Source organism: Alexandromys fortis, unplaced genomic scaffold (genome assembly GCF_014885135.2).
Source record: "Alexandromys fortis isolate MF-2015 unplaced genomic scaffold, M_Fortis_MF-2015_v1.1 scaffold_35, whole genome shotgun sequence".
Classification (NCBI taxonomy): Eukaryota; Metazoa; Chordata; class Mammalia; order Rodentia; family Cricetidae; genus Alexandromys; species Alexandromys fortis.
In genome coordinates this window covers 4,828,207-4,853,275 of record NW_026067913.1, presented here as the reverse complement: position 1 = coordinate 4,853,275, position 25,069 = coordinate 4,828,207, and the positions used below count along the sequence as shown (strand labels likewise).

Sequence of the window (25,069 nt, the reverse complement as noted above, 5' to 3'; positions counted from 1 at the left end):
GAAGTTTAAGCCTGTTCTTAAATTACCTGAGTACATATTTAACTTACCAAACCTATCAATCTTGTTCTCTGTAAAGCAAGTATATGTTTTATTAAAATTACCAATTCCAGTATATATTTATCTACTCGAATGCCTTCCTCACTCCAATACTCAATGTAAGTTTCTTTAGATCTACTTTCATTGTGTGCAGAAATATACGCAGTTCTCTACAGATGTTTAATTGAATTCATTTATTTTGTAAACTGACAAGTCCGTTCACAGCTTAGTCTTTGGGGAAATCCCTGACTTTACCATGAAGAAGAAACATAATTTTAATTCTCTGGCTCTCTCCTTTATACTGTGCTAGGATTAATGGGGGTTTACCAGGATTGGCTCCTAACCCAGAATTAGAGTCCAGTGGAAAAGAAAGTAAGAAAGGAACTCAAAGAATCCAAGACCCTGTACTGTCCCGCCTAAGACAGACCCTAATAGTTAGCCCTCAGGAGTGGAAACAGAAAGGAAAGCAGGAGCTAAAAAGCAAAATTGTGGCGCTGCTTCTGACATTTGATCTGCTTCTTCATTTCAGAAGCTGTGTTCCAGTGGTATGCAGAAATGTCTATTATAATTGAGCTAATATGCATTTCTGCAAGCTAAAATAGATTAACGTGTTTTAGGAAAGCACAATAGAAAGGAATAAAAGAAAAAAGATCAAAAGTCTGAAAGATGAGACATCCACAATGCACTCCTTCCTTCCTTCCTTCCTTCCTTCCTTCCTTCCTTCCTTCCTTCCTTCCTTCCTTCCTTCCTTCTTTCCTTCCTTCCTTCCTTCTTTCCTTTCTTTTCATTAATCCTAGTACCACAGTAATTTAAAAAGTCAGAGATAAGACTTGCACCTAGGGCAGTTACAAAATCTACTTAAATAATCACGTACATTTTGACTAGAAATTGATAGGCAGAAAAATAGAACAGGAGTTTTTATGTGACTTTTGCTTTAATGCATACATGTGGATGTAAGTTTTACCTAGCATCATTTTCTTTAATTCTGCTCTTAGGTGCGGTCAGGACCTTCCTACTGTCTAACTTTAAATGGGATGTACTACTCCTGCATGTTTCTATAAAATTACAAATCTTACTTGAGTATGGTTTAGTAACTGATAGAAATAATATGTATAAAGTGTTTTAAGTTTTCTAGGAAAAGATTGCTTGATGAAGTTAATCGCTGGTAAAGGGAATGAAGCTGTTGTAGAAATTTGACCTTAATTATACATCATTCCTGTTTGGATGGTGCTGTATTATATTTAATATGCTTGGTATAATGGATCATTATACTTATATTTCCTATAACTCTCAGAACTTCCACTTCCTTTGCTTTAAACACATAATTTGTATATACTGTATATTAGGAGAATAGAGAATGCATGAAACTTTACATAAGTCAGTGTGTACTCTATGATAAAGTTGCATTGAAACTCTGATACCTAAACAATCGTTTAAAATTTCCACATGAACTCAGCTGAACCCACAGGTAAGTTTCACTTTCATTCCAATTCCAATATTCAGTAGTTGACTACTGCTCCCTTTTGGGATGGAGATAGTCCCAATAAATCCATAGAAAGAAAAAAGTCTTTGCTTGCTTCAGTGTAACTTAGATGGTGAAGTCATGAGCACATTGTATACCTAAACTTCATTCTTGATGCTTTACATTCAAAAAGAAAAGAACTCTAACAGTACTATATAGAATGCCAGCTGAATTTTATTTTTTCCTTTCTTACATTGTTCTACATTTTTGACCAACAAGGCATCTCTCCAACCCCAATTATTACATATTAAACTCAACAGAGGCAAATTTCCCATCTATTCTGAACTTAAAGTATAACGAATATTTTTTATATTGCTTTATCAAATATTTCTGTATAACAGCTGACTGGAACTAAAATTTTAAGATTCAAAGAACTGCACAGAACTTAATAATATTTCAGAACTTAATAATTTAATTTTTGGTAGTTATACAAACTAGTAACATTCTATAGAACATTGTGATGTTTTACGTTCTCATTTGAAGTTTTCTGAAAGCGTGCATAAGCACATGTGATTTCTCTTTACATTATCTTATAAGATATATGAGAATAATATAACATTTAATTTTCCGCAATCTTCCTTAAGTTAATCTTCTCTCTAAACTGAGTTATGTGTTTTCACATTCGCCTTCCAAGTTCTCTATTCCTGACTCTCAGAGGGCCTAATCTTTCCCAGAGTGACGGGAGAGGCGCAGTTCAAGAACAAGAATGAATCTCTGAATAATCCCACCACAGTGTGAGGTGACCCTAAGACAGAGAACTGACCAGATACACATATGGGTTTTAGGGAGACTTTCTGGTGCTCTTTTTTTTTAACACAGCTGTGAGAAGAATGTGGCTAAGACCCAATAGTCATTCTTGAGTAGAACTGGCAAGGGAAACCATGAGGAGAAGAGAATTTAACACATGGGCGTAAGAGAGTACGGTTTCATTGATGCGATCTGAGGGGAATGCCTAATGACTGCAGGAATCACACTTGGCAATGAAAACACAAAGCTCTTTTCACTGATTCAAAGGCAGCCTCTAAAGCTGCAGATGGTTACCTCCAGCCGTGGCTATTCAGTGTGCGGTTTTATAAAATGGCACTTTGGTGAATACTAATAGATCAAAACAAAGATGTAATAATGTAAAGATGCGGTGTTAAGTTTTAGATGAGTATACAGGTCAGTGTCTTAAAAAAGGATAAAAAAGAGTACCTACTACATGTGGGTCGAATGTCTTTATTTTTCTAGTTCAGAAATAAATGTCATCTTTAACATACGGATTTGTGTATGTAGTTTGCATTATGAAAATGAGACAAAATTGAGACTTATATTTATGCACATTGATCTCATGACTTCCGCTTAAGGATTCAGTTTACAATGCTGACTAAAGTCATCTGTTAATATTTTTAGGAAACACTTGGTAGATGGATATGTTGCCGTTTGACAGGGATGAAACAGTACTGTTAAAACAATAGGTTAAACGGTTTTATACACGAATAGAACTTTGTCTTACATTTTCAGGTAATATAAAAGAGACATTGTTTAGTACAGAAGAGGCCTTAAAACACTGACCCAGTCTAGAAATTGTATTTTTGCTTGTTTTCACTTCATATTATAAAACCTTAGAAATTGAGCATTTTTATATAATAAAGAAAATTAATCATATTTAAAAAAACTTGTTACTTGCATTATATAATAGAGTCTCACTTTAAATTAAAATATGACCTATTTTTGTCAGGAATAGCTTTCTTACTAGATTTGATAGTTTATCTTGTTCTTAAATTAAACCCAAACAATGAAGACATATATATCTAAAATAAGCTGAAAATAAAAAATATTTTCTTATTTCTCCTATTTGTGAATTAGTTATAACTGTCTATATCACTAAATCTTTTATAGCAAGTTACAGGGTTATGTGATAAACTCGAGCTGCAAGTTAAAGGGAATGCAGCCTCACATGTAATAGAAACCTCAGTGGATTCGCGGACACTGACTTGCTCTCGGGCATGCTGTGGAACACAGATAACACTGTGTTATCGCTCAGTGTTCTCATCTGGAAAATGGAGCTACTGAGTTGCTTGCTGTGCTTGTAAGCATAGCTGTAAGAATCAGATATCCATATTCATAGAAGTTTAATGAAGAAAACTGTGCTCTATAAATATAAGCCATTGAATGGCTTCAAACCATAATATAGATGTTAAATTTCAAGTTGATCTTTGGATCCATAAATCGTAATAATATAATATTATTATCTTAGCCTTTCAAGAAGGAGATTGTTTTTAAGCATACATCTCAGAAACTGAAAGTTAAAAGTTATATACATTTTTATATATTACTTGTGGGAATGCAAAACAGAAATCCAAAGAGGAGGATTTGACAGCAGGCAACATGTACACTTATCCTTTGAGGAAAATTAGGTCCAGAGCTCTATCATGATTATATGCCTCTATAAATATGAAATAACTCAAAAATTACTACCACTAATAGCAAATGAAAACAACCCAAATAGTAGAGGAGCTTATAATATATTCTCCTAGGAGAACACCATGCAACTATTAAAATAATAAGAAGGGTGTCTATAAGCTGAGCTTGAGTAGTGTCCAAGACATATTGCTAACTTAAAAAACCAAATTGCTTACACTGGAATAATGAGAACAGGAGGGTTAACCAGAAACCAATGACAATATTGCCTCTCGTTTTAATGTTAGAACCATATCAGTGTTGTACATACTCAGAAACTAAATCACATCTCTAAGGAAAAAAGTCAAACCAAAAAATAAATTAAAAGTGATAAACATATTTAACTATATTATCAAACTAATAAGATTCTTGTAAAGAGAAGGTAATTAGCTGAAGTATTTTTTATTCTTAATTTTTAGTATTTTGCATGTGCACATGATGAGGATGAACACAGATGTCATGGCACATATATGGAGATTAGAAAACAAATTTATGGATTCGCTATCCTTCTACTTTTATGTGGGTTTTGGGTGTCAAACTCAGGTCACCAGGCATTGGCAGCAAATACCCCTCTCTGAGTCATCACCCCATCTTGAAGAAGTTTCAGTCATCATACTCTGCATATCCTCAAGGGAATATATCCTAAGGCTCAAAGGAAATGAAAACAATCATATATTTTACACTCTCGTTCATAGTTGGTACTAATATTTTGAAACATTTTTATATTTTGAATTGATCAAGTAAGCAGTAAATAATAGTATCATTATTAGGTAGCAAGGTTTTAACTGTAAAAATAAGTAGCATTAAGAAAAAGATACTTCAACATTACATTTGAGTCAGAACTATCAATAAGAACTCGTGATTTCAAATATTTTTCTAAGCTCTATACATTAAGATCCTTTACAAGCATAGGTGGATGTAGCCCAAATTTTAGTTCCTTTCTTTCCTCCCACTTTGTCTTTCTTTTCTTCTTCACTAAATCTTGGAGGGTTTCACATCATGCACACCAATTCTGTTAACTTCCAAATTCCCCCATATCCCCCCATCCATGTTGCATCCCCCCATAAAAGACAACAAAAAAAAAGCAAGCAAGCAAATAAAAACTAGAGCAAAAATCAAAACAAAAAAAAAAAAGAAAAAAGAAAAACACACCCGAAACAGCAAAATCCCTGCTTCTCCTTCTCTCCTGCCCTCCATCACCTCTTTACCTGTCCTGATGTCATTGGAGGCTTCAGTGTGTCATATAGTGTTCCCCTTTTTCCCTTTAGCTTGATTGGCAACTGTTCATTGCAGTGAGTCATTGGACTAGTTCAAGGCCTCTGGATTTTGGTATACCATTCTCACTGGATCTTCACTAGAGCTCTTCTGAGGTACCTGTGTCCTGAAGATCTTGTGGGTATCATTCTGCAAGATCAGTTCCTTTATTAGCTCCAGCAGTACCTAGATGGGATATATGCTAGGGTGGCTCAGCCTAAGTCGCAGTTGTGGGCCTGGGTGTTAGCCAAGGAGGTCAGGTCGAGCTACTGGGGCCACCCTCCTTGGGTGCAGTACCTGCATACTCTCAGGGTAGGTTCACCCTTGCCTATGGTGTAGATTTTTATAACAATTTCCCAATAAAAGAAATTGAGACTATGAGTGAGTATGATTATCATTTGTGCTTGAAGTCAAATTATGCTTCATTTATATATGCTTTGGTATTGAGAAGAACACAATCTTGGCAATCTTTGGAACAATTTTAGTTTTGGAGAAGGAACTATAGTCATGTTGAACTCTTATATTTTACAGCCTACGAAGACACTGAGAAAAGAAAGATGTTACTAAAAGGAAAAATCCTTTTGTACAGGAAAATATCAGTCATTAACTGGAGATAGGATGCAGAATTAGATAAAGCACCCTCTGGTAACCTTCAGTAGGATTATTTCAAGAGCCAGGCAATTAGTGAGAAGTTACTTCGGAGTGTATTAGCACAGGTCTACAGCCCAGAGCTTGGAAGGCTGAGGCAGGTCCCATAGTGAGACAGTATGCTAAGAGGAGTAATTTGTAAAAATTTTGGTGACCTTATTGTGTGGTGTTTTTTGAATGTGAACATTGTAGATGATAATGTCATTTTGCAAAGTTGAACAGTTAGACATATCTTTAAGGTAAAATTTTTGTGTTTATTATGGAGGTTTAAATTAATTTTGATTTTTAAAAATATTGTATTAAAATGTCTTGTTTAGCAAGACGTGGTTTGCATCTCTTTACATCTTATGATGAGCTCACCCTCTCATTCACTTTAGCATAGCTCTAGCCCTAAGAAGTTCCAGCCCTACAGAAGCAGCACCCAGCTGTTGGAGGAAATAGACCTAATCCATCAGTAAGCAATAACTGACTGAGTTATCCCACCTTACTGTGATTTCTGGTGAATGGTGTTGCATGTTATTGCATACAGCGGAACAGGTCTGATGGATCAGTGGTTCTTCCGGGCCTTAAAAATTGGACAACACTTTCTCATGCTTGCTGTACGGAAAAGTTACTACTGTCTATGTACCGATTTTGTTTGTCAACTATTGCGTTATCTTCATTGTAATCATCTTTTTAGACTTTATGTAAATCAAAAACATATATGTCATTGCAAGGGTTCTAATTGCATTCTAGACCCTAAATGTTCATTTCAATTTGAGGATGTATGGTTTTATGAATCAAAGTTAAATCCGGCAGAGAAAATGTCTGTCACCATGCCAGCTTAATAAGTTGAATATTACTTTACTTTGTAGGCCTGTGGCTTAGTCTGAAATTTGAAGTTGCATTGATATATTATCTCTACTAGTCTCCCAAAGGATGTTGCTAGTCTTCTGAATTAAACTTGAATAAGGTTGATTTGTATTCCCTGTTAATCAAAATTTGAAATGTTGACATTAGAAAATTTCATTCAATGCTAATTATATATGACTTTTATGAAAGTTAGGAAGGAAAGAATCCTACATTTTAAAGTTTGGTATCAGTATAAAGCCCTCTGAAAACAATGGTGAGGAGCTTAATAAGCCATCTTAATAAGATACCTTAATAAAACTAACCAGTTGCTCCAGCTTGCTGCATTTCACCTGACACTATGAAAATCAGTGTTTTGCCTCCTCCACCATTAATTGAAACTTTTCTGGCTTTAAAATGATCAAAAACCTTAGCAGTATTTCACCAACATTCCTCAGCTACCCTGACTTCTGAATCTCTTTAATAGCAGTATATGACTCTCTAGGTAGTATTTCAAGCACCTCTTTGCCCTCAGCATATGAAAAGAAGATAATTTACATTGATTGCCTTGTAACATTTTAAATACAGTTGCTAATAGTCACTAGATCTATGAGGTTGTCTTCAGGTATGTAGGAGAAGCTAAATCGTTGTATTTTACAGGAGTGTATTGTTTGTCTTAGCATGGAAATAAAGTAGTAGAAAGTTTAGTTGTTCTGTGGAGAGCTGCTTATGACATGGTATTTGGATTTTAACATTTGAATTTTAAAATGAATTCATTTTCTGCCTTTGTTTGCTAACAAATAGCTATTGTGAGTCCTTTGGTTCTTACTACAATGTATGAAAACTAAGTAAATATGAATATTTTGACCTAATAATACAACTTACTGATTTAGTGAATTTAAATTTATTCCCTTGTTAGGTTGTACTCGGCGTTGGTGTACTTCATGCTTCCTCTGTGTGAGCACCCAATGTTACATTAATGAGAACAATGGCTAGGGAGTGGGCTCAGCAGAAAAGAGCACTTGTCCTCTCCCTGCATTTCCTCCCTCAGTCCCACTCCCCTTCCCCACCTGATCCTGTTCTTGTGTCCACGTCCTGCCCCCCCAGTCCACCAATAAGATCTCTTTCCACCTCCAAGGGAGATCCTTTTGTCCCTCTGCTTCCTTCCTCTGTATCTAGCCTCTGGGGGCCTATGGACTGTAGCTTAGTTAACATGTTGAGTGAGGTGACCCAGACCCAGAAAGATAAATATGGTATGTACTTGCTTATATGTGGATATTAGTTATTAAGTAAGCGATAGCCAAGTTGTAGCGCATTTTTAGTAATTTATTTTTATTCTTTGAGAATTTCATGCAGCATGTTTTGTGTTCACCCCTACTCCTCCCAGACCCTCCCCTCCTGCTATTCATCCCTTCTCTTTGTTCCCTCCTTTTTTCCTGTTTTCCTTTCTTCTCTTATTTTTTTAAGAGGCTATCTTAGAGCAGACGCCCTGGAACTCTAGCTCTTAACAGTCTTGCAGCCCTCAACCTTTGTGGTCCCTGAGTCTTAGGTGTAGGGACTGTTGTAACTGGGGACAGAAGTGCCACTCCCTATTGTTCTCTGAATGTTCACCAGTTATGGCTTCTGTCTTAATCTCTGCTGCAAATAGGGTCTTTTTTTTAATTTTTAATTTTTTATTTTTTTTTATTTTTTTTTATTGAGAATAGGAAAAAAAAGTTTCCGCCTCCTCCCAGCCTCCCATTTCCTTCCCCCTCCCCCCACTCTTCTCCCCCTCCCCCCACTCCTCTCCCCCTCCCTCTCCAATCCAAAGAGCAGTCAGGGTTCCCTGCCCTGTAGAAAGTCCAAGGTCCTCCCCCCTCTGTCCATGTCTAGGAAGGTGAACATCCAAACTGGCTAGGCTCCCACCAAGCCGGAACATGAAGTAGGATCAAAACCCCTTGCCATTGACCTTGGCTTCTCATCAGTCCTCATTGTTCGCCAAGATGAGAGAGTCCGGTTTTATCCCATGCTTTTTCAGTCACAGTCCAGCTAGCCTTGGTGAGCTCCCAATAGATCAGCCCCTCTGTCTCAGTGGGTGGGTGCACCCCCCGTGGTCCTGACATCCTTGCTCGTGTTCTCCCTCCATCTGCTCCTCATTGGGACCTTGGGAGCTCAGTCCAGTGCTCCAGTGTGGGTCTCTGTCTCTATCTCCATCCATCACCAGATGAAGGTTCTATGGTGATATGAAAGATATTCGTCAGTATTGCTATAGGATAGGGTCATTTCAGGTTCAAATAGGGTCTTTTTTGATGAGGGGTGAGAATCATACTTTTCTATGTGTTTAAGGATAACTAGAATGCAGATAGAAACTGTATTGACTAGGAAAGTGGCAACAGTGGGTTCTCCTGTAGGTTCTATGAGTAGTTGACTAGGTTTACAGTACCAAACATGATTTCATTCCTTCCTGTTGATCAGGACTTACATCCTGCTTGGTGACCATTGGTTAACCCCAAAATATAAAGGACACTGTCTTAGTTAGGGTTTCTGTTGCGATGAAGAGACACCATGACCACAACAATTCTTATAAGGAAAACATTTAATTGGGGTTGCTTTTTTACAGTTCAGAGATTCAGACCTTTATCATGGTGACACTTAGCAGCATGCAGGCAGACACGGTGCTGGAGAAGTAGCTGAGAGTCCTATATCTTGCATGCAATAGGCAGTGGTCTGAATCACTGGGCATGGCTTAAGCATGTATGAGACCTCAAAGCCTGCCTCCATAGTGACACACTTCCTCCAACAAGACCATATCTACTCCAGCAAGACCACACCTCCCTCTAGTGCCACTCCCATTCGGAGCCATCCTCTTTCCAACCACCACATTTCACTCCCTGGCCCCTTAAGGCTTGTAGCCATATCATAATGTAAAAATGCATTCCGTCCAACTTCAAAAGCCCGTCTATCCTAGAATAGTCTCAAATCTCTCTAAATGTTTAAAGTTCAAAATCTCTTCTGAGCTTTATACAATCTCTTAACTAAAATCCCCAATGAAATCGAAATTAAAAACAGATCATATACTTCCAACATATAATGGCACAGGATATACACATTACCATTTCCAAATGTATGGAAGGAAGCGTAGTGAGGAAATACTGGACCAAAGCAAGACCAAAAACCAGCTGGGCAAACTCCAATGTCTGCATCTCCATGTCTGATGTCAAAGTGCTCTTCAGATCTCCAAGTCCTTTCAGCTTTGTTGACTGCAACACACTTCTTCCTCCTGGGCTGATTGAATACCCTGTTCTTCTCAGCAGGTGTTCCAAAACTCTGGCATCTCCAACATCTTGGAGGTCTCCAAGGCAGGCCAGGCTTCACCTTCACAGCTTCATGAAATGGTTCTTTAGGCTTTCATGCAAGGACATCCCTGATATGTGCCTGGCCTCAGCAGGTTTTCTTAATCCATCCTTGAAGCTAAAGTCAGAACCACGTGGTCGAAGCTGCCAGGTTCTGCTGCTTGCTGGGACTGGAACATGGCCCCCGTATTCAATCGTATCTTCACCAGTCTTCTGTTTTCCATGCTTCCCTCCACTGCCTGTTCCTGGCTGCCCTGGAACTTGCTCAGTAGACCAGGCTGGCCTCAGACTCAGAGATCTGCCAGCCTCTGCCTCCTGAATGCTAAGATTAAAGGTGTGCACCACCCCACCTGGCCCTATGCTTTTCTTTAATCCCTTTTCACAAGTTGGAGACTTAGCTGGGTGGGATCTTGCCATGCACTGCTCCCTTTATTCCATTTCTTACCGTTTATCTCCTTGAACACAGGGTTTAGCTCCATTTCACTTCCTGGTGCCTCTTTCCTCTTTTTTTTACGTTTCTTAATTTCCCCTGTTCAGCTTGCTTCTTTTCATTATAAATCTTCACTAGAGTTACCACTGATAATCACAAGACAGAGTCTATATGAGGCTGTTTTGAGATTTTCTCTGCCAATGGAATTAATTCAGAATTCTTCACGTTCGCCTCAGGCAGAATCTTTGGATAAGAGCAAAACACAACCAGTTTCTTCACCAAAATATCACATGAATGATCTCTAGGTAATATACTATAAAATTCTTCTTCTCTGGAACCTCTTGATTTAAATAACTCTTAGCACCACTGTATTCCTTGCTACTACCAATATATCCCATTAAGCAGCGCTAAAGCATTCCATTGCTTTCCTGTCCCAAAGTACCAGAGTCTAAAAGTCTCCAAACAAAAGCATGGTCAGGCCTACCACAGCAGTACTCCACTCCTGGTACCAACTTCTGTCTCAGTTAGGGTTTCTGTTGCTGTGAAGACACACCATGACCATGGCAGCTCATTAGGAAAATATTTAATTGGAGTGACTGGCTTACAGTTCAGAGGTTCTGTCCATTAGCATCATGGTGGGACTTGGTGGCACACAGGTAGATATAGTGCTGGGGAAAGCCTAGAGTCCTACATCTTACAGTTCATTTTTTCAAACCACCACATTTACTTCCTGGTTCCCAAAGACTTGTAGCCATGTTGTAATGCAAAAATGAATTCAGTCCACCATGTACAAAGTATACAGTTATAAAACCTAATAATTTTTTTACTAGAATTATGAGTCCAACTGACTTTCTTGAAGACAACATTCTGGCTGGGCAGTGGTGGCTCATATCTTTAATCCCAGCACTCAGGAGGGAAAGGCAGGCAGTTCAAGGCCAGCCCAGTTTACTGAGTGAATTCCAGGACAGTCAGGGCTGTTACACAGGAAAACACTGTCTTGAAAAACTATAAAAAAAAAAAAAAAGAAGACAACATTGTAATCTTGACCTGAAATCTTCTACCATTTGCTACTGTAGGATGCCAGCATCAGACCTCACTTTTCCAGTTTATCAAGTATGCTCAGTACATTCTGTGACGTAAACATCAGCAATCCCTTGTTGTACTGTGCAAGTTTCCATATCTATAGGCAGTTATAGACGAACTATATGTGGACCCTTGAATCCATAAAGATGTGTCGTGGTTGTGTTGACTCTGGAATTAGGTGATAGCTGACAGCGTACTTAGTGCATTCTCAGCTTACTGAAGGCCATAAACTCATTCATAGCACACCAAAGTTAAATATCTTCATATATAGGCCATTTGTGGATGAGAAAGAAAGTTCTATGAATAATTTGGGATTTTTAAATTTACTACTAACTATAAATGATTCTGAAAATGAACAGCCATGCCCAAACGAATTTTATATTTTTGAGGATAGATCAATGGGATATAGTCTAAGAAAGCAAAGTCTTAAGCGTCAAAAGCTAAATATTATGAAATTGCTCTTTGTAAAATTCATGAAGCAACTTATCTAAGAGAATGCACTTTCCCCGAGCTTTCATCCCTATTTAGTAAATTGTTAAACCTTCCAATTCTGTAGGTTAAAATTCATTTCACTATAGTATGCATTGCATCTCTTTGAAAATAAGATTTGACAATTTTATGGGATTTTGGAGGGGGGGTTTCTTGACAATTTTGTTTTTTATGTGAATTGCCTTTTCACATTTTTTCTTTTGAATTGTGAATCGTTATTGCTTTGTTAGAACTCTTTATTAGGAAATAATTTTATTATCTGCCTATAAGCATTTCCTCTTTAAAATATTTTTAAATTATGTATATAGGTATAGTGGGGAGAGTATGTATGCATGAGTGAAGGTGCCCACAGAGGCCAGAGAGGGCATCAAATCCCCTGGAGCTGGAACCATCGTCAGCTGTAGCCGCCCTACCTGGCTGCAGGGAACTGAACTTGGGTCATGCTCTACAGCTGTAAGGCTTGTTTGTTGAACTGAAGTAATTTAGGGAAACTGAGACTGAGTGTTGCTTAGTTAAGATGTATACTTATTACTTAGTGTTGCTTTTAAAAATAATTAGGCTATTTTGTAAACATGAGCTATGTGTACTTCCTTCTTTACCAAATCACTTTTATTAATTAGAAGTCAATCAGATAACTGTTCTCATACTTTAATGCCAATTCAGATTGGTTTCTCTTAGCAAATAAGCTGTTTAGTCATAGCTCTTCAGCTGTGTGCTGTCTCTTCCAAAGCAAATATCCCGAATGGATGAAACAAATAGGATCAAGACACAGCGAAAGAGCTGAGCCCTTCGATGCCAGGTTTGGCCGGTTGCGTGTGTCAGGTGCAGGGTGGTACCTGAGGAGCAGCCCGGCCGTAAAAGGCAGTCTGTCTCAGAGCAAAGAGGGTTTTGATTGTTGTAAACGCTCAGTCAGGAATGTTGTGGGGCCTTAATTATTATTTTAAAAATAGTGATCGGTTCTTCCATTTTTGTACCATATATCCCTCAATTTATTTTTCTGCTAAATGTCTCTTTAGAAATAAAAAAAAATGTAAGACCTACACAGTACATGTCAAGAAGATTTAAGTCTTGTAGACAGAGTTACTTTGAATGGGACTCTGAAGCCTCATTCTCTCTGTCAGGAAGGTAACAACCCAGACTTATGATGAGTTCAGTAAGGATAGGAAGAGAAGAGCAGCTGCGTTTCTCTTTCCCATGCCCTCTTGGTGTCTGTATTACTAATGACACCTTGTATTTATCTTGATTGACAGAAGTATTAAATACTTGGAAGGGGTGTTTTAATTTCTTGTTTGTAAGGGGGTTTCATTAGTTTGGACTTTGGCCTTTTGTTTTTTTCAGTGCCAGGTATCAAATCCAGTGTCTTTTGACTCTGGACAAGCACTCTGCCACTGAACTATACCTCCACACACCCATTAATTGTCTTATTGATAGACTAAATTTTTTTCAAATTAAAACATTCAAATTACTAAAGCAATAAGTGTTAAATTTAGAAACACCTAAAAGAACTAAGCAGCTTGACCTTTTTATAAAATATTTTATATAATACATACAACTTTATAAACCAATTATGACTTAACATATAATGACATGTCTATGAAAATGTTATTTTAACCAGTATATACAACTTAGCTGAACAATAGAGTGAATTTTTATTTAATAAATGGAAAATTTTTCATATTGGTTCTGATTATGAAATAAATTATACTTTCTATGATAAAATGACCTTATAAAATCTATAATATATGTATATTAGTATTCATAAGTTTTTTGTGTTTACTTATTATATGGTACATGTACTGAGGAAATGTTCAAACTATCTATACATTTACTACCTACATATATAGCAATTATGCACATATGTGTATATATGTATGTATGTATATATGCATATATCTTGCTGGTTAGTAAGCCTAGCTTAGACATATATACATACATGACCAGAAACTCATGAAGGTAGAAAATATAGAATATATGATCTAAGAGATGCCCTAAAATCTTTGGATCGAAGGTGAGTGCTTAGAATGGAGTTAGTAATTTGCTTCATGGAAATTCATTCTTAATTCTTCTGATCAGTTAATGTGAATTATTTAAATCTTCCCATAAATGAGAATGGCATTGCAAATACTACTCATTTGGAAACATTTGCCTGAAAGGGGACAATTATGAATAAGATGACTCCATTTTTACATATTTGCCGTATTTTTTCTCCTCCCTGGTTTATATTAATAGTGAATATGAAAGGGTTTTGTTCATCTTACCAATTGCTACATGAACTTTAAAACACTTTTATCACAGTTTGGAAAGATACATTATTTTAGTGAAAACCATGTAACAGTGCAAGAGGAACAATAAAGTTTTAGCTTTGTTATGTAATTACCAAGCATAAAGACAGTTCACTGAAAGTCATGTCCTGGGCTGTGGCGATGACTCACTCGGTGAAGTGCTGACTGTGCAGGCATCCACACTTGAGTTCCTGTCAACACTACCCACCTGGTGGCTCACTTCTGTAACTCGAGGTCGTGGGGCAAGACAGAGACAGAGAGATCCCAGAGACTTGCTGGGATCAGTGAGTGATCCCATAGAAAGAAATACAGGGGCTAGAGAGATGGCACCATGGTTAACAGCACTTGTTGCTCTGTTAAGAAGCTGGGTTCAGTTCCCATGCACATGGCAGTTCACAACTTGTTTCAGAGAACCCAGTACGCTCTTCTGACTCCATAGGCACTGAGCACTCAAGTGGTGTATGTACATACATACATGCACTCGTGAAAAACACCCATACACACAAAATTTTTGGTTTTTAGCCTAGCCTCTAATGGCCAAGCCATCTCTCCATCCCAATACATATAAAACTTAAAAATAAAGGAATAAAATTTAAAATGAAAAACAAAATAGTGATGGAGGAAAGCAACCAGTGTTATCCTTTGGCCTCCACAAGTGCACATGTGGATACACCTGCATACATGTCATACACACAAATCATGCCTCATGTCATCATTGTATTAAATTTGGTGAGCTATGTTAAAAGTATGACATACTTCCTTTGTTATATAGTTTATAACATCGATACTTAGGAGGTTTTTTTTTACGTATTTCTACATTAAATACAGTGTCCTAAATATTTGAAGAAATCACAGGTTCCTGCAAGTGAAATCAGTGAGTTGAACAGAATCTGGAATCTATCAGCATGTGATACTGATGCTGTATCTTCCACTTCATTACTTCATAGGGTACGCTGGTGCCAAGTGTCCTTTTGAGCTTTCAGTATAGATAACAGGAGAATAAAGGCTTCAAGGAGAGCAGATGTACCTAACAGAGTGGTTGGAGTGTGAATTATTAGAAAGGAAGGGAGAGAAGCTAATACAGAGGAGAGCAGATATATGAATAAAGTTGGGTCTAAGTCTGAACATAACCTAAGAAAAGTCCAGAGATTCCTGTGGAATGAGAAGACTTGGCTGGATACCCAAGTTTTCAGAGTATGCAAATGCATTGAGTTTCTTGTGATTGGAGTCAGAACCATTGTACAGTTCTTTAATGACTGTGTAATTATAATTGTAGGTGATCATAGGATCGAGGAACATCAGCCTATTCTTTTATTAGAAAATTAGCTAAACAGGTTGGTGTTAGAAGTGAAAGTACCAGCTAAGAAGTGATTGTAGCAATACAGTATAAGAAGATAGATGATGTTCTGCCATGGACTGGAAGTAGGAAGAATGAAAGAGATTGATATTAGAAACACTGCAGAGGAAATACGACTTAGTGACCAAAAAGATGTGCAGGGTAAAGAAATCAGGGTTTTAAGATTCTCTCCCTAAAGGATAGGAAGAACGCCGTGCCATTAATAGAATGTCTTTAGTTCAGTGCGAAGATCTAATTTCATTTTCTTTCTGTGTAACCCTAACTTATAAACTTATGAGAAAAAATATTAAGTTTGAGAACAGTACTGCCAGGTGGCAGATATAAAATTCATCAAAATTGGCTTCCAGATACTGAACAGCCAAAGAAGGGAAAGGCTTCAACAGATTCTTCTCGGGGAATAATGGAAATACCCATGAGAGTTTGTCTGGAATGATAGCAATTTAGATTATATAACCCCACTTCCCACATAATTACACTCTCCATGGAGTTTAGTGCAAAAGTCAGAATGGCCAAACTTATTCTGAATCATAAAGCTTATGCTTGAGAGCTGCATCTCAAGCCATTCAAAGACAGGCCAGATGTCAAGGCTGGCACGTGAGGTGTCATTCTTCAAAAGGTAATATGTAACTCCTCTGCTGGGCAAACAGCACATCAGCCCCTGGCTGATGTCATTCACATCGGGAGCAATTGTCTGAACCAGGCTGCAGTGTGAATATTTAAAAGTTTAGAAACAGACAGCTAATAGCAGGAAATTTACTAATTATTCTGTTTCAAAGGGATAGAGCACAAGTGGGGCTGTTAGCAGAGATTTATAGCCCCTGTTCATTGACTCTGTCTAGGTGACTCAATCAAGACATTTCTTCATCAGGAAACAAAACGCATACCTGAAGAGGCAGACATTCTAAGCCTGAACTAACCTAAGAAAAAAATAAAAATAAGTTACAGTGTTTGTGTGTTATACTTTATTAAGTATTAGAAAACATCTAAGGTTTTCTATCAAGAAGCAAGTTGAAAGCATCCTTTTTGTACCTAGTTTAAAATTATTCTTGTTAACATAAATGAATATTTTTTTACCAGATGTGGTAGTGTACACTCTGAATTCAAGGTTAGCATGAATAGTGAGACCCTATCTCTAAAAACCAAAAGAATAATAGCAATAGTTTGCAATGCTTTTATGAAGTTTTCTTCCTCCAGGGGCTGGAGAGATGGCTCAAAGGTTAAGGATGTAAACTGTTAATGTGGAGGTCTTGAGTTACCTGTCAGAGAACTCACCACCACATCTACCTCTAAGTCCAGGTCCAAGGGAATCCTTTGCCTCCAGTCTCCAAAGGCACTGCATCTACATGCACATAATTAAAAGTAATTTTTAAACATGCCCTCTAACATTTTGTAAATTACAGTGATTATACATATACGAGGCTTTATTATGCTTTTTGTCAATATGGAGGAAGTTTCTATAATATAAAGATCCATATATATTGTTATTGGCACCAGTGATCTAAGTCCCAAAGAAGTCAAAAGGAAAAAAATGCCATCTATTTGAATAAATCTCCCACTGACTGAATCTGAACCTTAGTATATTTCACAGTTAAATTCCTCATTCTCCCAAAGTTTAGTAAATAGTGTCTTAGCTTGAAAGAGTTAATACATCCTGATGCCACTAACTGCCAAAGAAGAAAGGTACTGAGAGTAAAGCTCATTAATCCTTAATACCAATGCTTTAATGCATAAAAGAAAGATGTATGTGATTTAATTTCAAGTCACCTATGGTGCTCAAAAAGTATTAGCAGTGAAGTGAATGGATATTAAAGAATGGAAATTACATTTACAAGTGGCATATAAAAATCAGAAATCAGGAGGAAAATGAACTGAGAAAACTCAGAAATGCTAGTGTTTATATGCTGCCACAATTCCTTCATTATAAAGCACACACGTATGCACGCACACACACACAAAATGTGTAGTGTGTGCTTGGGATACCCACTATTTTGAGATAAATGAAACTGTAAAGTTGATCTGTTTTCAGCACACACAGTATGGACCTTTGTAACATTTTCTCGTTATGTGGATGACAACAACCCTAGTGAAAAGGTGTATGCTGTGTCGAGTGTGCACCTTGGCATTTCAGAACAATCTACCTTGTTATGGCTGTTCTGCTTAACTAAATTTCCATGTTTTAGAAAAATGGATCCCTCCATATAAAAAGTTTAGGACTTAACTGAATATTTCAGTCTTGTGACATGGGCTTATAAACTTCCAGAAAGGATCAGTGTCTGTAAATATTTCAGACTATAATGAATAAGCTTTTTCTTCATTCTATTTACTGTATGCTTCTTTTGAAGGGTCAGTTCCACGTGGAATGAAATAATCACCATTTTTAACTAAAATGTTTTGAATATAATGAAGCTGTGGGTTGTTTTAAAAAATAAAACACAGGTAACCAACAAATAGTCCATTTCAGACCAAAAAGCTTTTCAGCTAGAGAAACATCTCAGTGGGTAAAGGGCTTGCCCCACACAAGAGTGTGAGGATCAGAGTTCATATCCCAGTGCCCACAGAAATGGCAAAGTGGCTGACTAGTTAGACTACTAAACTCTGGGAGCTCTGTGTTCCAGAGAGAGACCTTGGCTCAACGTATACAGCGATTGAGGAAGCCTTTGCTAGATAGCACCCTCTATCCTCCACATGTGTGTGCACACACATGCCCCCACACAGGCAAACACACACACACACACACACACACACACTTATACACCTGCACATGTATTTTAAAAAGAATTAAAGGTTTTCTTTTTGCTGTCAGTTGTAACATACGCAGATGTCTATATGGGTCAACCCAGAAGCTGGAATGCAGGGGCAAAACACAAAAGCTAGGATAAGGAAAGAGAAAAGGGAACACATCAGCATCCCCCTTTAAACAGCAACAGTGGCATATCTTGTTTCAGTAGTTAGAAATGCAAAAAATTTTAGTAATTAGTTTAAATGATCGCTGGTTTGCTTCTCCTACTGTCTTATGCTTGCCTGTTTTTTTTTTTTAACTCCAATCTCTTAAAAGAATGCTTCTTCCTCGTTCTCTTCCTCATCTATCTTCTCTCTTTATCTCTGAGTAAATCTGGAATTAAACAGAGCTGGTTTGTAGCATCTGTGCATCATTGTTTTAGCATTAACTACCTTCTTCCAGACACCAAAAGACCCACCTTGGTTTAGCTCTTGGAGTAAAGCGTCACCTAACTGCCTTCCTGCCAACCTGTGTTCTTTTGAATGACTGTTCTGCCACTTGATGGCATTCTTCCAAGGCTTTGACTGCTTAAAATATTTACTGCATGTCTTCGCCTTGAGTAATTGACTTTGTTCTTTGTGTGTTGCTCAGACGTGACAGTTGGGACAGTTGGGATGGAGGAGGAGTGGATATGGGAGGAGGAGTGGATATGGGAGCTGGCAAGTATATATCTTAATTAAGGGAGCCATTTTAGGCTTGGCAAGAGACTTGACTCTAGAGTGGTTCCCAGGTGTCCAAGGAGATGCCCCTAGCTAGTTCCTTGGGCAGCTGATGAGAGGGAGCCTGAAATGGCCCTGTCCTATAGCCACACTGATGAATATCTTGCATATCACCATCTGGCGATGGATGGAGATAGAGACAGAGACTCACACTGGAGCACTGGACTGAGTTCCCAAGGTCCAAATGAGGAGCAGAAGGAGGGAGAACATGAGCAAGGAAGTCAGGACCGCGAGGGATGCGCCCACCCACTGAGACGTTGGGGCTAAAAGTAATTTTGTTCCAAGACAGTGACTTTGAGGTTATTATATAGCAGTAAATAACATACAAAAGTACTCGCTGTAACTGAACATCACCATGAGTGTGCCTATTATCCCTGTAGTCGGAAAGATTGAGAGTCTGAGGCTATACTAGGTCTCATCGTGAGTTCAACTTATAAAGTGTCCCATCCAGGAAACATATATATTCATGCACAAAAATTGTATGTGTCCAGAAGAGAGGCTTGGCTGGAGTATTAATGGGTAAATGCTTTGCCTATAAGTGCCATTTAAGCCAGTTATGGAAATGACTGTGTTAAATAGAAATAATGTGCAGTTCTAGGAAGACGGAAGTTGCAGTTTCTTTTTGTAGTGTTTGAACTGTATGATTATATTTGGCTGAGTATTTTTAAAACATGAGACACGATAATTAACATTCAGAGAAGAGTCAATAATGTGATCCATCTACTCACTTAAATGAAGCCATTTGAAGACAACTTTTAGACCAGAAAAAGTGAAACATGGCAAAGACTTGAGAATTCTCCAATATTTTGGCAATACTTTATATAGGAAATCAATCAGGTGATTTGATACAGGCAGGGAAGTTGTAAGGAGGCAGCTATTTTCCCAACTACATGGCCACGCCATTAGTATTCAGCTCCATAAATTTTACTACTTTTTGTCTTCTTGTTTCTTCCTCATTGTCTTTGATTTTCAACCCGCTTTTGCATATACCTCCACTTCTGCCTTTTTCTCTTCCAAATTTCCCCTGGCCTCTCAAACGTGAATACTCTGACTTCTCATTTGATATCCCATTAGTATGTGTCCTTTTGTGAGCATATGTATATGTAGTCTTTCTATGACCATGTCTTTATAAATATGTACATGTGGACATTTTATATGAGTCTGTGTTATCCAAAGTCATGTGTTCCAGTTAGGCTCAAGCTGGGCAGACACTCCCCTTCACACTTCCACTCTCAATGTGCAGAGCTGATGGGGAAATAAAGTTAGACTAGTCTAACAGCCAGTGTCTTCTACAAAACTGTAGTCTCTAACCTCATAGAGATGGTTGTCACCGCAGTCCTGTTACACTGACATAACCATCGCCCCCACTTATTCTATTAAGCCCTCATTGTTCATTTCCAGAATTTTCTTTCTGTTTTCATCAGTAATCAGTATCTCCTACTCCATGGGGAAAACTAAATCTAGCTGCCATTATTTCTGACAATTATCTTCCCCCACACCTACAAAATTGTTCACAGCTGTTTCCACCTTTACTCTTTCCTGTTAGTCCCCAAGGAAAACTTGTCTAGTCATTTTTTCTAGAGATTTTCCTACAAATCCTGCGGTGACACCATCCTTTGATATCTTATTTTCAAAAGTATCGCCTTTCTTCCTAAATTTTTTTTAATCTTTCCATGATCTCCTTTTCTATGATCCATAGATATATTCACGTCTCTATTTGAGTCATCCCCCAGTGGCTACAGCCCTTCTTCCTTTGCTGGGTGAGCTTTTTAACAGCCTGTCTTTGCTTTTCAGTTTTTTAATATTCTGGTTATGCTTCATCCTGCTTGGACAACCGTTAAAACCGGTACCGAAATGGTTGACATTTCCTCTGTCAAGTAAATATTCACCTTTCACTTCAATCCCATTTGTATGTGTGTGTTTGTGTGTTGTTTTGTTTGTGTTGTTGTTTGGCTACAGGGTCTTGCTATGTAGCAGCATTGACTGGTCTAAAACTTCCTATGTCAACCAGGCTTACCTCGAACTTAACGAGATTCACCTGCCCCTGCCTCCCAAGTGCTGAGACTAAAAGCGTGCGCCACCGCCATGCTGGACTACTTCAACTTTCTTTAACTCATCACCTCGCCCCATTAATTACTCCTTGCTTGAAGTCGGCACACTGTTCTCTGACAGCAAGTCTTCTTTGGTCCATCTTTTACTTCTCTGACTTCTTTCGCAAATTCTTTTCAAATGTTTTATTTTATGTGATGCCTTCATCTTGGTTTATCCCCTTTCGACCCCTGTTTTTCGTATTTCTTCGTCTATTTCAGTGATTCTCAACCTTTTTAATGTTGTGACTCTTTAATACAAATCCTCATGTTGTCTTTACATAGTAGATAATTCATTCACAAATTTTATGCAAGAAGATAAGTGTATTCAGATGGGTGTTCCTTATCTTTTGTGTACCCTGTAACTCACACAGCCAAGGATCTGCGTTAAAATTCGAGCTGTACTGTGTTTACCCTCAAATTCTTGGCACTCTGTGTGTCTCTCACAGCAATGCTTGTTTCTTAACATGACTACCAGAACGGCTAGGTCACAAGCACATACTGTTCTTTATAGCCAGAATATTCTCGATAATAATTACACTTTTCTTTCTTTTTTTTTTTTTCTTTCTCTTTCCCTTGCCTCTCCTCAGGTTAGAGAGACTGGTGGATGTCCTGAGGAAGAAGGTTGGAACAGGGGCCCTGAGGACAGTGGTCTGACTGAAAAGCACCCCGTCTGGGGCAAGCAATCACATCTGGTGGCCAGGCTGCTTCATTCACCACTGTGTAAACACTAAAAGCCTTAACTTAGCAAACAGTTGTTAGAAGTGGGACACTCCAACCACATTCCAAGCTGAGATAAAATCAAATCACAAATGTTTAACCACTTTGCTGCTGACTTCAGTTATTTATCCAAATATATTAACTACAGGCTTTTACCAATTATAACATTGCAGCTTCTTTTGTAGCTATTTTATATTTGTGCCTTTAATGTAATTCTTTTTTTTGCCTGTGTACTATAAAAATGTGTGAAGTCGGTCAGGATCGTACCCTCACATATGGCCCTTTCTGAATCAAAGTGCAGCAAAGTCAATATTGTCTAAGCCTTAATCCACTGTGTTAGGTCAGAACTTCAAATAAATGCATTTTCAGTATAGAGTATATTTCTTAACTGATGGAGAAGCTCAGACATGAGAGAATGTAGCCTACCTTCAATGTACGTATGCAGCTTTTGTTCTTAATATTGAGTGATATTAAGTATAGATGCCATGGATAAAGTCTATTATTTGCTTTAATAGTACATTAAGATAACAATCACCAAGGTATGATTTTTGTTTTTAATATATGCTGTTTTCAATTAAAAAGTTATTAATGTGTGCTTACACATACATATTATTGGTATTTTTTTAATGTTGAGTCTTAGCATATGCCACTCAGCATGTCTATCCTAAAAGGCAAGAAGACATCAAACCTGCTAGCATCCTTACTATTTTTCAGATTATGATTCTTGGTGTGGTGGAAGAAAACCTAATATAAAATACACAAAAATATAGTGTCCAAATATGAGGACTTGGAAAAAAGCATTATTGCAATTTGGTTCAAGTTATCCACTTTTGAATTTAAGACATAAAATAATGAAAGCATAGGAGACACTTCTCATCAAAGATGTTATGAATATTTGTGGAGAATATTGCCAGTTTTACAGATTGGATAGCTGAAAGGCCATACCTGGAATAGGATGGAATGACCAAAAAATATTGTTATTGAAAATTTTATAGCCAAAAACTTTTCTAAGTTCCTAATTTATCTATAAAACTGAGCTAAATTACTTATCATTACCTATTTTCAGGATAAATATATTCAGAATAATAGGCTATACTATTGTTTCATATAGCATTGGGAAATATCCATTTTATTTATCTTTGAACATTGCAGAATATTTAAGGCCATTTGTCATAGATGAAATATGAATCAGGAAACTAACCACAATTTCCTTTTTACTAAATCTGTAAAAAAAAAATGAAGCTAGAATCATCTCATTGCATTCAAATTTGAAATTCACTCATATTACATGTTCTTAGTGGTTTTTAAACTGTGAGAATTAGAAGATAAATAATAGCAGGCATTATAAATAAGCTAACTGCACCTGTCTCTGCCATGGAAGAGCATCATAGCCTCTGATAGAGCAATGACTACTTAGACACGGAAGCTAGTGCTTTAGTTGCTTCCTTGGGCTCTGTGTGAAGACACAGCATCTTGAAAGTTACCCAGGGGATGCAGGTAAGTAAAGAAAACATCCATTCCTGACTGCTTCTGGTCTTGAGAAATAGACACTTTCCTTAAGTTATTTACTCTTAAGTCTTAGAATACACAGGCTGAAATAAAAACATTTACAACTTCCAGACGTCACTCGGAGCAACCAGTTTCTGGACAGTTTATACGGTATTACACAATGAAACTCATAGAACAATTCCAACACCCACTATTTTTCAGTATAGGTATCCCAAACATTTAAAACCAGGCCAGTCAACTTCTGTCTTGATTTCTCACACTCGAAAATGCCCAGCAACGGTCTTCCAAGCCGTTACTGTTTGGTGTGAAGGAGTAACCACTGAAAGCCACGTTGCCACTTGCTGGAAAGCAGCACTACTGTTGAGAACTGCACTCTGCATAGTGTGTCTGCAGGTCTGCTGCAAGCATGACCAAGTCTGTTCCTGCGGTACCATGAGAGCTAGCTCCCTTCTTAAAAGCTAAACAAGTCTTTAAAGACCAGTTACTGTTGGTAACACTTGATCCACAAAATCAGCATTTCACATCTTTTTTTTAAGTTCTGCCAACTGCCACATGTTAACTATATACAGCTTCTAATATTGGTTTTATTTTTATGGTGATTATTATGACATGATTATGATGAGGAAACAAATGAAGAGCCTCCTGGAACTTTCCAAGGACTGAGGTCTTAGAACTAACCCCCATTAAATTATAGGTCTCTTAGTAAAAACATAGGAAATATTTTTATTTTTCATTTTATCAATTATTCATTAATTCTTTGTTAATTTCCTACAATGCATTTTAATCATATTTACCCCTAACTCCTCCAAGATCTTCCCCCACATCCCTCCCTGCTCCAACTTTGCATCCTTTTTCCTTTTTAATTTAATATCCCAGTAATGGTGCCCACATAACTACTCATGTGGGGCCATCCACTGGAGCATAGCAAAGATTTCAGTGTGTGCACTAGAGAGATACCTCAGTGGTCAACTCAGTGGTCTTAAAGAAAACCTAAGGTTGATTCCCAGCACACAAGTCAGGTGCCTCACAACTGCCTATACTCCAGCCGGGGGATCCAGTACACTCCAACCTCCACAAACATCTCTGTGTACAGAAGATACACACAACTCAATTAGGCGCACACACAACCATAAATAGAAAATAAATAAGTAGGTGGACTGGAGAGATGGCTCAGAGTCTAAGAGCACTGGCTGCTCTTTCAGAGGTCCTGAGTTCAGTTCCCAGAGAGTGTGTGGTGGCTCACAGGCATCTATAATGAGGTCTGATGTCCTCTTCTATCGTGCAGGCATGCATGCAGACAGAATATTGTATACATGATAAATAAATCTTTTCTTAGAAAATTGTTTTCTGACCTTCACATATTTACTGTCACGTGTGCATATTTACTTATGTGCAAAATGAATGTGATTTCAAAAAATATATTCTATAAACTAATCAAATAGGGCAGCAGTTAGAGATGGTGAATTGAAAGGTGCACTTTTACTTCTGTAATCTTTGCTACTATTGTTCCATTTCCTCCTGACACATATGCACAAATTCTTTAGGAATCTAA

General features: G+C 37.7%; 1 protein-coding gene across 1 annotated transcript in view; it reads left to right on the top strand.

Moving 5' to 3' along the window:
- Window positions 1-22,677, top strand: part of Mipol1 (mirror-image polydactyly 1) — a 221,057-nt gene extending 198,380 nt beyond the window's left edge. Inside the window, exon 11 of the mRNA XM_050138773.1 lies at window positions 21,879-22,677. Within this exon, the coding sequence (XP_049994730.1) occupies window positions 21,879-21,945 (67 nt within the window). The 3' untranslated portion in view covers window positions 21,946-22,677. The remainder of the gene's footprint in view (window positions 1-21,878) is intronic.
- The last annotated feature ends 2,392 nt before the right edge of the window (window positions 22,678-25,069 follow it).